This window comes from Mus caroli, chromosome 6 (genome assembly GCF_900094665.2).
Source record: "Mus caroli chromosome 6, CAROLI_EIJ_v1.1, whole genome shotgun sequence".
In the NCBI taxonomy this organism is placed as follows: Eukaryota; Metazoa; Chordata; class Mammalia; order Rodentia; family Muridae; genus Mus; species Mus caroli.
Genome location: NC_034575.1, coordinates 1,177,633 through 1,192,013, shown reverse-complemented (window position 1 = coordinate 1,192,013; position 14,381 = coordinate 1,177,633). Strand labels below are relative to the sequence as shown.

The 14,381-nt window shown below is 39.7% G+C and overlaps 1 protein-coding gene across 7 annotated transcripts in view; it reads left to right on the top strand.

Moving 5' to 3' along the window:
• The window catches only part of Sgce (sarcoglycan epsilon), a 72,771-nt gene that overhangs the window by 34,071 nt on the left and 24,319 nt on the right, over window positions 1-14,381 (top strand). For all 7 annotated transcript variants that reach the window (XM_021164423.1, XM_021164425.1, XM_021164421.1 and 4 more), the window contains 2 exons: window positions 1,392-1,464; window positions 5,573-5,771. In XM_021164423.1, coding sequence (XP_021020082.1) covers window positions 1,392-1,464; window positions 5,573-5,771 — 272 coding nt within the window. The remainder of the gene's footprint in view (window positions 1-1,391; window positions 1,465-5,572; window positions 5,772-14,381) is intronic.

Genomic DNA, 14,381 nt, shown 5'->3' with positions numbered 1-14,381 from the left:
TTGTCTGAGTCAAAATCTCACTGTAACAACACATTGGAGTAGACTAGTCATCTTTTCTTCCACTGAAAATATGATTATGATGATTTGGAGGAGTAATTCAAATTAACTAATTAGCATGTAATAATTATGTATGTTACTAGGAGAAGGCTAAACTTTAATCATAAAAATTCCCAAGAACAACTTATTATTTTTTTCTATTTGTTTTCTTAGAAAAATAACTCCTACTTATGTTTGGTAGCTAATCTTAAGGTTACTGTTTGATATGAGCCTCACTGATCATGTGTCTATAAGGAAGGAGGTGGCAAATCGCATGGAATTTTGACAAGTTGGAGAGAGAGAAACTCCCTTAACTGTGGGTTGGTGTGCTGTTCAGAATAAATATTGCCAAAGGTTTGGCATTATTCATCCCCCTCATTCTGATTCTTCCTGTTGGAACTCAGTTCGTTATCTCTTATGATTGTAAACCGCTTCTCTAGATGGTCCGATTGCTATGTCAGCATCTTTGGGGCTTGTTCAGTGCACAGGGGGCTCGTAGTAGGTGGAGCCAGTTTTCCTCTACTCTCCTGTTTGATGTCACCTACAGCTGTGGTCACGCCAGAAACCTAACACTGGGACTCTTAAGCCTCTGACACAGCCGCTGGGTTTTGCTGAGGTACAATGGATGGGTCTGTACCATTTAATGCCTGTTCCGAAGTTAATCGTGCCTTCCTTGAGTTCTGAGGCTGTGGCTTTTGCTTGGTCCGTCTGGTAGTTCTTTCTCAGTTGACTTGGATATAAGCCCCTGCCCCTGCAAATGTTTACTAACATTTGACTGTATGAAAATACCGAATGGTGGTTTTGAGCATGTGCCCGAGTTTTATAGACTATGGTCCTTGCTGCTTTCCTCGCTCTGAGGTCTGTTTTCATGTGATGAAGGGGCTACTTACATCTTTTGACTGGTTGTTGTGCAGTTTAGCACTAAATGCAACATAGGTCTGCTTGGTTTAAAGTATATGTTTGCGATGATTCTTAAATCAAATTTACCAGTACAACCATAGCATGTATAGTTTTTTGGTTTTTGTTTTTTTCAATCTTAGTACAACCAATAAGTCACTTCGTCCATTTTCTGGTGACATGTGCACATTGTCCCCTGTGCCTAATGGCTTTCTACTAAAGAGTATTTTTTTATTTAACTTTTTGTTTTGGCATGTTGAATAGACCTGGTTAACTAATTATTTTCCTATAATATTACTAAAAGTCTTAGGTCCCTATTGCTCAGCAAAGGAAATTTTCTAAGCATATCAACAAATAAGAAAAACAGAAAAGACAATAATTTATTTCTATTTTGTCTTTAGTGAGTTGCATTTTACAAAACACTTCACACTTTAAATATGCCTTTTCTTTTCTATTAGATAACTGCCTACAATAGACGTACCTTTGAGACTGCAAGGCATAACTTGATAATTAATATAATGTCAGCAGAAGGTAAGTATGCAAAATATGTTGGTAATCATTTCTTACTTATAAAAAGGGTTTCATTGTGCTTATAAACATGCAGTATAATTATGGATTGTAGAGTTGGTATTCCAGTTGTAATTGATGACGTAGTAAAATGTTGGAAAGACATATAAGCCATTGGAGCTTTCTATAAAAATGGTGGGCTGTGGTGAAAACCAGCAAAGTCCTTCAGCAGATGCCCTGCTGACTTCTTTACGCCTTGTGGCATCAGTGGGTGACGTAATATTGAGAGCTTGCCCTGGATCAGTTCTCAAGCCTGAGAGTTAACTCTAAGTTATTAGGTAGCTCCATGTTTAAATTTAGAGTTGCTCTAAGTAGTGGCTTCGCTTCAGGTAAAGATGAACTGAGATCTGGGGACTTGAGGTAGATAATTTGCTAATTAGCTAAATTTACTTATTATGTCAGTAAATGTCAGAGTCTATCAACTACTAAGAGGAACATGCTCACTCTAGATGATTTCTTGAGGACGTTGAAGGCCAGGGACACAGGAAATATTCTTAAAAGTTATGCTCTCAAATATTTTGACCTCATTTTGACATAGAATAGGAAACATTAGTGAGGGGAGAAGTTCATGGGAAGACAGCTGGGAGGTACTAGAGGAGGCAAGGGGAAAATATTACCATTCCATATCCAAAACTTGAGGCTTAAATAGTTTTTTTCAAGACAGGATTTCTCTGGCTGTTCTGGAACTTGCTCTTGCCAACCAGGCTGGCCTCAAACTCATAGAGATCCACTTGTTGAGGCTTAAATATTAAGAAAGAGAAAATTAGAAAATCATGGGCTAATAATGTTTTCTATACTTCTGCCAGTGAAGGCATTGGCAGGAAGGGAATGGTTACAGATCTATCTTTTCCCCTGAAAAAAAAGCAGAGTATATTCTCTATCGGGACTTGCTTCTTCTGTTTATTGGTAGAAAACAAACAGGCAAACAAAAGGATTTTGCCAGAACCTAATACTTTGAAATTCATGATAACTCAGTAAATCTGGGTTAAAACTTGCCCTTTGACTGTATAGAAGAAAGCACTATCTAGGAATTTGACAGTATGTACCTGGAGAAGACTGCTTGAAGACTTGAACCACCTTCTATGGGTCTTTCCCTACATGTTTTAACAGTTCCAACTGTAGACAACTATGACAGGTTAAAATGCAAAGTGCCCTTTACAGGGGACTAAGTGCAAAGGCTGGCTTTATGGGCCTACCCCACATGCTTTATTAGGTACCCATAGCTTAGGGCGACTGGTTCTGAGCTCCATTAGGATTGAATAGTTCTGTCTCATTTAAGATATTCCTTTAGAGTTGGAAACTCTAAGTGGGTAGAGTCATTGGTCTTTTCCTTCCCATTTGTGGGTTCATGGTTAAAGTCACATATTTAAAATATGGTGACTTTGGGCCCTTGAACCTTATAATTACAGGCTCAAGAGACCAAGTCTTGGTCAGATAGGGCAGACTGGAAGAGATCTTAGTCTACAGTTGGACCTTCTTCTCTCTAGCAGAGACTGTAGAAAGTGAGTGTTTAGAACCTATTCTAGGTGTTATTGTAACATGGAGATCCATAGTCATGCAGTTCCTGATGTAAGAATGAGTACTACACAGCTGGAGGGTTGCACACACTAGCAATTGTTTCCCTGAACAAAGTAGTTCAAAGCTGTGTTCGTAAGGGAGCAAGAGAAGAGTTATTTGAACTTCAGGCAGATCTGTTCCACTTCTTTCTACTTAAGGTTAAGCGACCCCAAACAGTATGAAAACCACAAAACTAAAAAGGTCATGAATCTGTCCTTGTCAGTCTAGACAAGATTCATATGCATTTGAGAATGAACATCTTTGAACATGGCCTTCACTCATGCTATTTGTCCTGGATAAGGTTTAGAAAAAGGGACAACAAAGTTGTAAATCAGAATAATCATACTCAGCAGCCAGCTCTTCAGGCCAGGCCAGCTCTCTTCTACTCTGAGTGACCTAATGGGAAATTAGTCATCTAGCCTCACACAGCATGGTGCTCAAGGAGAGTACAGAAAGGGAATCCCTAAATTGGGTTTAGCACCTCAGAGGTCTGCCACCAATCCACTGGCCTACTCTTCTCTTGGCCTCTTTGATTTCCAAATATAGCAAGTATGGGATTTCCCCAGAGTTAGAAAGCTCCTGTGACTCACTCTGGAGAGACCTGGCAATAGTTCTTGGCCCAGTAGATAGCAGGCAAGCCCCACAGCCTAGAGCCCCAGAGGGGTTGCAACCAGAGGCCTTGTAGTAGATTGCAGAAAGGGATCACTAAGTGTGACTGACTGCACAACCACAGAGTGGCTATGTTCAGTGATAGCATTGAATAAGATGGGTTGGGTGGGGTGGAGGCTTTCTGTGTTCTTCTGGAACCTTGATCGTAAAAACATTTAGGAAAAAAAAATTACATAACATGTCATATATCCCAAACTATATATTCTATAATTTATAAATATTATTTCATTTGCCACTGAGAAACTCTTGTTCCTCATGATTCATTTCTGTGACTACTTCTAGGCATGGGAAAGGTGTCACATCATTAAGGTACCATAGTATATAAAAAGGAAATGTGTTTGTATAAACTGTAAATTTATCTGCAAGAATGAGGATGAAGAGTCCATATTTTAGAAGCCTACAGATGGGCTGTGTGTTGAATAAATTTATAAAACCTTGAGCCAAATCAGTGCCTGCCGGAGAAGAGGGAAGGGGTTCGTGAGTAGGACCTCACAGAGCTGTATCTTTAGCAGTGGTCACCACCTGCTACTGGGCTCTGGAGAAAACCCTACAGCCAGAGTTGGCTTCCTCACCAAATCTCTGGTATCTAGTGTCCATTAATATCAAAAATGCTTCCAAGAAGGGAGGTCATGAAGATGTCAGGTGCTTATGTATTTTTACCTTCCATGTATGAAGCAAGAGTAGATTAATTTACAGATTCATGAGTTTTGTTGAAATAAATTAGAGGATGTACATAAGATAATTGTACTAGAGACATGAAGTCTGCTTAGAACTCACAAGCATTCATATAACCAACCTTTTCATGTTAGAATTCAGGCTAACATTTTAAAATTTCATAAGTTTTTGCCATATGTTTGTAGTCTGATAACCATGTTATAGACAAGGTTTTCTAGAGAAAAGTTAGATGAAATAAATTCAAATTACTGTGTGTTTCTGAATGTCTCCAAAGATAATTTTCCACTGAAAGTATAAGCCCCCAGTGACTTTCCTGCTGTTATAATCCACATGAATCTCTTCATTGGTTCTATTTCATAGATAGCTATTAAAGTAACTCATAATTGCAGAAATAGTATTGTATAAGAAGAAAACATTTTTAATTAAAAAAATAACAGTCATAAGAAAAATTGTTAGTAACCCAAGATTAACACCTGAGAAAACTGAATTTTATATTAGGTTTATTTAAAATATACATTTAAAAAAATTTAAGGAGATTTTTAGTGAAATTTTTTGGGAAGGAAACCCACCAGGAATTGGCTCCTAGATCACTTTGGCTACTCAAATCTGAAAACCCTCAAATCCCCTAGATGAAATGGCATCATATTTACATATTACCTGCATACATCCTCCTATATGTGCATCATCTAGGCATAGGTGATGATGACGTACCTATTGAGTATACACACACACATATGTATGTATATATGTATATATGTGTATATATATATATATATATATATATANAGAGAGAGAGAGAGAGAGAGAGAGTGAGAGAGAGAGAGAGAGAGAGAGAGGTGTCACACTATGTACCTCTCTAGCTGTCCTGGAACTCATTGTGTAGACTAGGCTGGCTTTCAAGCTCTTGCGGAGATCTTCCTGCCTCTGCCTCCTGAGTACCAGGATTGGGGTGTGCACCAATGCACCCCCACTCAGGCAAAAATTTTTAAGGATGATTTGGGGGTCACAGTTTGTTTAATCCATGCACCTGGACCCATGTGGCTGGAGATCTGGTTGTTCTGTATTGCTGTGTCCTGCTAGGACCATGAAAGCATTCAACACATCTCAAAGTGTTCTCTTTAAGAGAGACTGCTTCATTAAAGATCTGTGTATCTCTTTTCATCAACACTAGAATTCCCGTTGCCATATCAAGCAGAATTCTTCATCAAAAATATGAATGTGGAAGAAATGTTGGCCAGCGAGGTTCTTGGAGACTTTCTCGGGGCTGTAAAAAATGTGTGGCAGCCAGAGCGTCTCAACGCCATAAACATCACGTCAGCCCTGGACAGGGGCGGTAGAGTGCCGCTTCCTATTAATGACATGAAGGAGGGGTAAGACAGCCTTCATCTCGCGCCTTAAATGGGGGTTCTTAAGTATGGTGACTTCATCAAACTTATTATAGATGGAAGATAGCCTATTGAATCTTTCTTTTTAATAAGAAATAGATATTGTGGAGATAGGAACTTATAAGCAAGTTTCCATATTGACAAAGAGATAGTATCAACAGTTCCTTCAGTCACCGTACTAGGGTCCTGTGAATCTAATTGTAGATCAGAACCGACACCATAAATTATAGCACTAAGCCTTTTGTACCTTTGGAGACAAGCTGATTATTTAGGGCCATGCATTTCAAAGGAAATTGATGCCCAGTTATCAGCTGGAGGACTCTGCCTGCCCGAGCTTTATTCTAGGAAACTATTTCTTCGCCTTTCACATTCTTTCCACCATGTGTCTGTGGCTGATGGCCGAAGTGCATTTGAAACTCATGCCTGAGACACGGGAGCCAAAAGCTTGGCCTTGTCACTCACAGGCTGGGTGACATTGCACAAATGTAGAAGCCCTCTAGGCCTCAACTTCCTTCTCTGAACCACTGGAGCTGACATTCTCTCTCAGGCTCCTGAAAGTGGTTAAATGAGAAATGGATATGTCAGCCCTCAAGCCAGAGTGTGACCTGTGTAAGTAAAAACACTCCTGTTGGGAGAATTGAAAGCACCAGTGTCACTATCGTACCAAACTTCCATCTCTAATTTCTTATCTGTAGGCTGATGGAGAATTGCTTCTCACTCAATCCTGCAAAAGTGCAGTCTGTGGAATAAATCACTGTTGGCTGCACATACCCCTCCTAACTCTCCCTTCTCCCATAATCCTGGTAACACTTCTTTGCAGGTCATATCTAGAATTAACCAGGATAACTGGATTCGTAAGAATCAGATTTCAGGGCAGCTTAATGGAGAACTTGTTTGGAAATAACGTAAAAGATCCCAAATACACATAAATGAAAGTCTGAGAGGGTAGGCAGAAGAGGGGCGGAGGAAGGCAGTGGACTGTGAAGTTCAACTTAACATTGCAGAATTAAGTTTTATCTTGAATGGTATAGCGATGGATTTTGAAGTCAGCCAAGCACACGTACGAGAGCTTTGAGGAAAGTGGCGGGCTTATCTGTTGTCTAAGTGCTGTTTGGCTCTCTGTATGAAACTTAACTCTAGAGCTTAAATTTTCACTGTGAAGTTACACTGTGGAGCTCTTTCTCACCAAGTAAATTAAAAAGCATAACCGTGGAAAAGATGAGCAGGAGGGTCCCCTGAAAACACTCTCCAATTATACACCCCCTTTTCAACAGTTTTCTTAACACGTTCCAAGATGATTGTTAAAACAACGGCCAGCGAGCATTTAGAAGCAACAGTGTGAGCACCGATGGCTGGGTCTCGCCCCTTCTCCAGTCAGTAGAGCACACCCTCATGTTAAGCTGTGAGCTCAACTTAATTCTATTAAGCATCTCTGTCACCCAAACACTAACCTGACACAGAACTTTTCAACTATGCCCATTCTGAGAATGACTGGTAAAGTATCATTTAAAATGTGCACGATAGATAGGTTTCTGGCCTTGGATAGCCTCTAGAGATTTTCAGTATTTGAGCTGGGCCTGAGCATGTGACTCTAAATTAAGAAGAGAATCTTGGCCCTCTAAGTCCTTGATGAGAGTTCAGTCATTAGCTAGCTGTCTGCAGCACCTGTCAGCTCTTTGAGAGAGCCCTCCCCGTGGCATTTATTTAGACTCTTGTCTCAGATCCCTGCCCAACTTGAAACACTTTCCATGAGCTTTAATTTAACGTTAAGCCTTAACCTTTGCAAAGTATGCATAGGAGAAGTCTTTTTAAAATAGTGTTTCTATAAATTGTACCTAATGCCAGCTCTGTTCTTCCAGTATCTCCATGCACACCCCAGGGAAATCAGTCCCATTTGAGTTATAATTGCAGGAGAAAAGTGTGTCCCTAGGAATGGTTTCGTATATTTTTCTTAGTTGTCATATAAAGTTGTGATAACCAAGTCTCTTTACCCATGTTGCCTTATTACAAGTAAATACCACAGTTTTCACAGTGCTATGGCTTTCTTTTTAATGATATATAGTGAATCTATGTAATGCATTTAATACTCTTTTTAAATGATGTATACTGTGCATGCGTAATGCACTTATTACATTTTAAATGATATATAGTGTATATATGTAATTCTCTTAATATGCTTTTTGCTTTCACCTTAAAAAATCATGAGCTCTAAATATACTCAAAATGAAATATGGAAAATATAAACAGGGAAAGACTGATTTAGCCAAGGAATTTCAGATATTGCTTTTCTATAATCTTATTTAAAAAAAATAATGTGTATGCTTCGGTAATAGTAATTAAGAAACTAATGAATGTTTTCTCCTAATACTTAACATAAATCGTGCTCCAAGATTTAAAGGAAAAAAATAAAAATCTTTGTGAATATATATATATATATATAAATATATATATATATATATATATTTGCTCATGGCAGCCACAATCTACTGATGACATATTACTTTTCTGCGTTTGGTATGTGTAGTGACATAGCCAACAGGTGGCTTAGAGTCGTTCATAGGAGAAGACTCTTTTATGCCAATCTACAGCCCAAAGTGCCATTAAATGCCAGGCAGTAGAGCCCACTGGGCAGCTCCTTCTTCGTGATGAGTATTTTCGCATCTCTACAGCACTCGCTGACAGCTTTCAAACCTCTTCTAAATCGAACAGAAAACAATTATAAAGATTTACTTCAAAGTGAGTAAGCTTCTGCAAAGGAAGGCTGTACCCTCCAAAAAGATTACTTTTCACTTGCCAGACTCGCGACCCCAAGGCAACTGTGCATGGGCCCGGTGCTGCTTTTGCTCCTGACATAGAGCCAAGAGCTAAGGACGCATAGATGTATTTAGCGTGGGATAAAGCTGGTGGAAAGAAGAGCAGGGTCATATTTCATGCTAGTTTCATATTGTAACTGCCAACCACAGCTGAGTGATGTGGTGTAAATGGCGACTATGAAGGGAATGATGGGGTGTGAGGATTAAAGACAATGCTCGCTTTTCACAGGAGATTATCAAACCTATTTCCTCTGGTGACCAAAGCGTGCAGGTCTAGCCTCAGTCAGTGGCAGAAAAGCTGTTCTCATTTATTCTCTGAGCCATTTCATACAATTCTAACAGGCTGAGGTTTGCCTGTGTCAAAAGGCTCAGTGAGCAGTTGAGGAAGAGAATGTAAGTTGATGCTGGCACATACTGTGGTGATGGAAAGTCATGATGCTGGGCCAAGGTGCTCAGCTCTGAAATTGTCCTCATCTTTTCCCTTCTCCGTGAGAGCATGTGTGCGTGCATGCGTGAGTGCGCGCGCCCGGACATAGAGCCCTAGGATTCATGGGTCTCTGCTTCCCTAACATTGAGATCAGTTATGTTAGAAGCAGCCAACAGCTGAACCATATTCTCTGAAAGTTGGGTGGGTATTGTCCTGAAACAAAGGGATCACTGGAGGAAATGGTTGACAGGAAAGTTTCTGTGTTAGGCTTATCACATGTAGTGTGCAGGGAAGCGAGGTGGAGTTTAGGAGTAGAGAGAGCTGTGCAGAGTTTAGGTGGCTCAGGAACATCAGATGTGGAACGTGGGCCATCTGAAATCCACCCAGCATGGCTGCTCCTTCCCTCCTTCCCTCGATCTTCTTTTACTCCGTACCAATTCTCAGAGAATTCAGAGCTAGTGAACTGTCAGGGTCTAAGAGCCTGTAGTGAGAAAGTTATATATTTTGACTGCTGTTGTTTTTGTTGTTTTCTATGTTTAATTGATATGAAGAAATTCACTGCAAACTCAGAGCTCAAGGTTAAATGGAATTTTTAATCCCATTGTTTTTTGTTTTTAAATTCTGGGCTTGTCTTAGTTATTTGGTTTATATCTTATAAGTTGTTTATATATCTTTAATTTTATATCTTATCTTAAAATTAATTACAATTGTTTACAGAGGAGAAAAGTGGGATAAGGGACAAGACCAGAGTGGTTACTACATCTCCCAGAATCCCATAGTCCTCAGTGGATATATGCTCAAGTTGGTTGGAATCTCTTCTGGGCATAAGCTCAAGAGTCAGACATATCCCATGAGTAGGACAACTGGATAAATATGTTCATTATAATCACTGTCTTGCTGTTGCTGGGAAAAACCACGTTGACTACAGTTATTTTTGTTGTTTGATGACTCCTTACATTAAATGTTTAGATGCCTCAACAAACCTATCCTATCTCAAAGGAAAAACAAAATAAAACTGTACATAAAGAGTTTTCTGCAGTGTACAGGAGCTCCTGGCATGTTGAAGCACTATACTTTCTAGGCCTGCAGAGCAGTGGTTCTCAACCCGTAGGTCGAGACCTCCTTGGAGGTCACTCATCAGATATCCTGCATCTCAAATATTTACATTACAATTCATAGCGATACCAAAATTACAGTTATGAGGAAGCAACGAAATAATCTTATGGTTGGGGGTCAGCACAGCACGGGGAATATGATTAAAGGGTCACAGCATTAGGAAGGTTGGGAGCCATGATCCAGAGCTTTCTCGTGGATAATATGTGCCCATCTCAACTTTTTAGGCCCATTGGGGTTAAAGATAACAACTCTCTTCATTTTACTTGATAAGAGTTTTGTTTTAATTGTATGTCCAAAAGATATCTAGAAGGAAACCATGGTGAGAGACGTAGACTTTTCATATGCAGTGTCCAGTTGCTATTGTTAGCTATGCTCTCATACAGTATTATATATTAAGAAGAGCCAGTGGGCCAGAGGTGCTTCTGCTACAGAAGAATCAGCAAGTCCACCTGTTGACCTTTGAGACAGGCCCACTGTCTTCCATCGTCTTCGCATGGCATTTGCAGCCTGTGTTTTTAACTGGTAAATGCTGTTCATGGGTCCATCTGCTCCCTTACTCACTCAGCACTTGAGCTGCCAGGGGACAATGGCAGAGTCTAGGTTTGAGAGCAATTGCAAGACTGTTTGCTGCCTTGTACCCTACATGGGGTCGACTGTTGGTGACTCAAACTCAAGTGGTGGCAGTGAGATGGGACCGAGTGACACATGTGTTTGCAAGTTATTTCAGGGCAACTGTCAGCAACTGATGACAGATTGAGCTGTGAGAGAAGAAGGAGAGTCAAAGATATGGCGCCGGAGTTCAAGGCTTGAGCATCTGGGGTTGCCAATCACCAGGAGAAGGAGGTGGAAGGCACAACAGGTGGAGGTGGGGAGGGGTGAAGATGAGCTCAGCTCAGAACATATCAAGTTTGAAGAGTTTATGGCTCATCCTTGTAGGGATGAAAGTAACTTGGCAGGGTGGTAACGGCCATAAAAATGTTTTCACTTCTAGGCAGCTCTTTTTAGACAGCAACAGTAAGGAATATACACAGAGATAGACTTTACGGTCTTATTTATAACATCAAAAAATTAGAAGCAACTGCATGTCCAACTCTGAAATAATTGCAGAATAAATCATATGCACTTAAAAAATTATATTGCCATAAAACCATAATTGCAAAGAGTACAATGTGGAAAGTGCTTATGACGCATTAAGTGGAGAAGCAGGATGCAAAATTAAATTTTAGAGATGATTGCAATTACGTTAAAACATATGCATTTGAAAAATATTCTGCAAGGTACATTGGAAAATGAAAATGGTTATCTTGGTAATATAAATGAATTCTGTTTTTATACTCCAAGTTTCCTATATTGCTTTTATAATTTAAGAGAAAAACACATTTCAAAGTACCAAAACTTATGCTTGTTTATTAACTTTAGCTGAATTAATCTAAAAACTTACTAATTATAAATGCAAATCACTGTCATGTTTGAGCAAAAGGGCTCTTAGCAGTGGTGAGGAACACATTCATTCGTCTCTGTTTATGAAAATACTTTGCAGCTATCAAGAAACAAAATGTATGGTGTTGGGCAGGCAGTTAATAAGGAGATGGAAATTGGTTTTGTGAAGGTGAAGTGACTTTTAAAAACAGAATATATGTGGAACACTCGCCTTTCCCAGAGATTTCTTACAGCTCCTGTTCTGAATCTTTTACTTTGATCTTTAATTTACTGCATCGCTCCCTCCTTACTTTCCCTAAGGTATAGAGTTGTTGCTGTTTAAATTGTTCCCGACATGAAACTTAAGACCTAATGTAATAAACAAAGTTCTGGAACAGTTGTCATCTCAAATGTGGCCGGGACATCATGTTTACATTGACAGTTTTGAATTTTTACATTACATTTTTCATTTATTTCGCTTTAAAATACAGTAGCACTGAGTGATCTTTGATCTTGGCACTTGGGTGGTTGAGGCTAGAGGATTGCCATGAGTTTGAGCCACACAGTGAGTTTATCGCCAGTCCAGACTGTAAGAATACGATCCTGTCTCAAAAAACTAAGCAAATAGCATCTTTATTAAGGTAGAATTCATATAAGACCCATTTCACCCATTCAGAACAGATGATCATTATACTACAGGCCAGGCCATTTTAGTATCACAGAGCTCTGCACCCGCACCCCATACACATCAGTAGCCACTTACTACCAACGACCGAACTTCTTGGCAAACTCTAGCTTATTTGGCTGCTTCTTCACCTTAATTTTTCTTTCAGGAGTTCCACATAAATAAAACGGTTATTGCGACTGGCTTTTTCATCATTTAACATAATGGTTTCAAGTTGCATCCATATTGTAGAAAAAATACTTCATTTTGTCTTATTAGGTTAGTGAATGATACAATGTTTTATGGCCTTTGGGTTATCTTCACTTTTTTACTATGAGAAAGGCTACTGCTTTAAACATCAGCTATACATTTTGCGTAGAGATCTATTTTCACTTCTCCTAGGCATATCTATGGGAATAGAATTTCCAGATCATCTGGTGTCCCTGTATGTAACCTCTTGAGGAACTGTTAAGCTGCCTCCCCAAAGCCATGGGCTGTTTCACATTCCCAGCAGCAGATTCTTCTCCATTCTCTCCAGCACCAGCTTTTGGCTTCCTTTCTGATTCCTAGCAGGAATTAAGTGGTATCTCCTTGTGGATTTGACATCTCTCTCACCAGTGGTCAAGGGTGCTGAGAATCTTTTCATACACTTCCTGTGTGCAATGCAAAAGAAAAGTTCTCTTGCAGCTCTTCTTTGGAGATATGTCTGTTCAGATCCTTGGTCATTCTTTAAACTGGGCTGTTTGTCTTTTTACGATGTGAGAGTCCTTTACATATTCCAGATGCGAGTCACTTAACAGATACGTGATTTGTAAATAACCCCTTTGTAACTTATCTTTACTTTCTTGCTGTTGCTCTTTGAAGCATGAAATGTTTTAATTTTGAGAAAGCTCAGCTTATCTAGTTTTTTTTTCCTGTCACTGCTGGAGCTTTTGATGTCAAAGCTAAAAGAACCATTGGCTAACCCAAGGCCACAAGGATTTATGCCTATTTTTCTTCTTAGACTTAACAGTTTGAACTCTTGCATTTAAGTCACAGTATGCATTTTTAAATAAACTGATTGTAGAGGAATTTTAACTCCATAACAACATTAACGAGAAAGATGCTGAGTATGCCACTGTCCCCACATTTGCAGCTCCCCCAATTCCCATTACCTTTTGCCAGAGTGGACAGGACAGGACATCCTCACCCACAGTCCATAGCTTACATAGGGTCATAGGTTTGGACAAATGCGCATTCTAGTGTATCAGACAGAGTAGTCTCTGTGCCCCGAGAACCATCTGTGTTGCATCTCTTCATCTGTCCTTTCCTCTGCCCCTAGCAGCCGTCTCTTTACCCTCTCCCCAGTGAGCTTTCTCTGGGATGTCATGTGGCTCAGACAGTTGGTATTACACTGCATGTAGCCTTTCTGGATTCTTTCATTTAGTAACGTGCACTTCAATGTCTTTTTCTTGGTAGCTCCTTCCATTTCATGTGTGTGCTGAATAATATTTCCTTTTCTGGATATACCACAGTTACCTGTTCACCCATTGAAAGATGTACACATTGCACTTAGAAATTATAGAGAGACTGCGTTCTTTCTTCACATATGTGCAAGTTTTATGTAGATCTAAGTGCTGGCTTCTTTTGCTAAGAGCTGGGCCATAGGGTAAAATGTGTTTAACTCTGGAAGAAAAACTCAAGCTGTCTTTGAATTGGCTGTGCCATAGTTTGTTACTCCAGCTAATCACAAAAGTTCTGGCTGCTGCTTGTATTTCAGTGCTTGTTCATTATGATCCCCCAGTGATGCTTCAGTCAATTTTCCCCCTAATAATATGTGATGTGGGACACCTTTTCATCTTCATTTACTCACTGTATCTTGGTCAGTTCTCAATTAAGGTTTTTCTCTTTTAAAAAAATATGTCTTTAAAAAAATATTCGTTGTTTCTTTCTTCCTTTCTTTTTTTGTTCTCTTCCTTCTATCTTTCCTTCCTCCCTTTCTTCCTTAATTTGAGACAGTCTCAAACTGGTCTTGAACTCACTAGCTGGGAATGCTTTGGAGTCCTATCCCCTTGTTCCTACTTCCCAGATGCTGAGCTTACAGATGTCTCTTGCCAAGCCAGGTTTATGAGGTGCTAGAGATGGAACCCAGCCTTGGGCATGCCAGGCACATACTC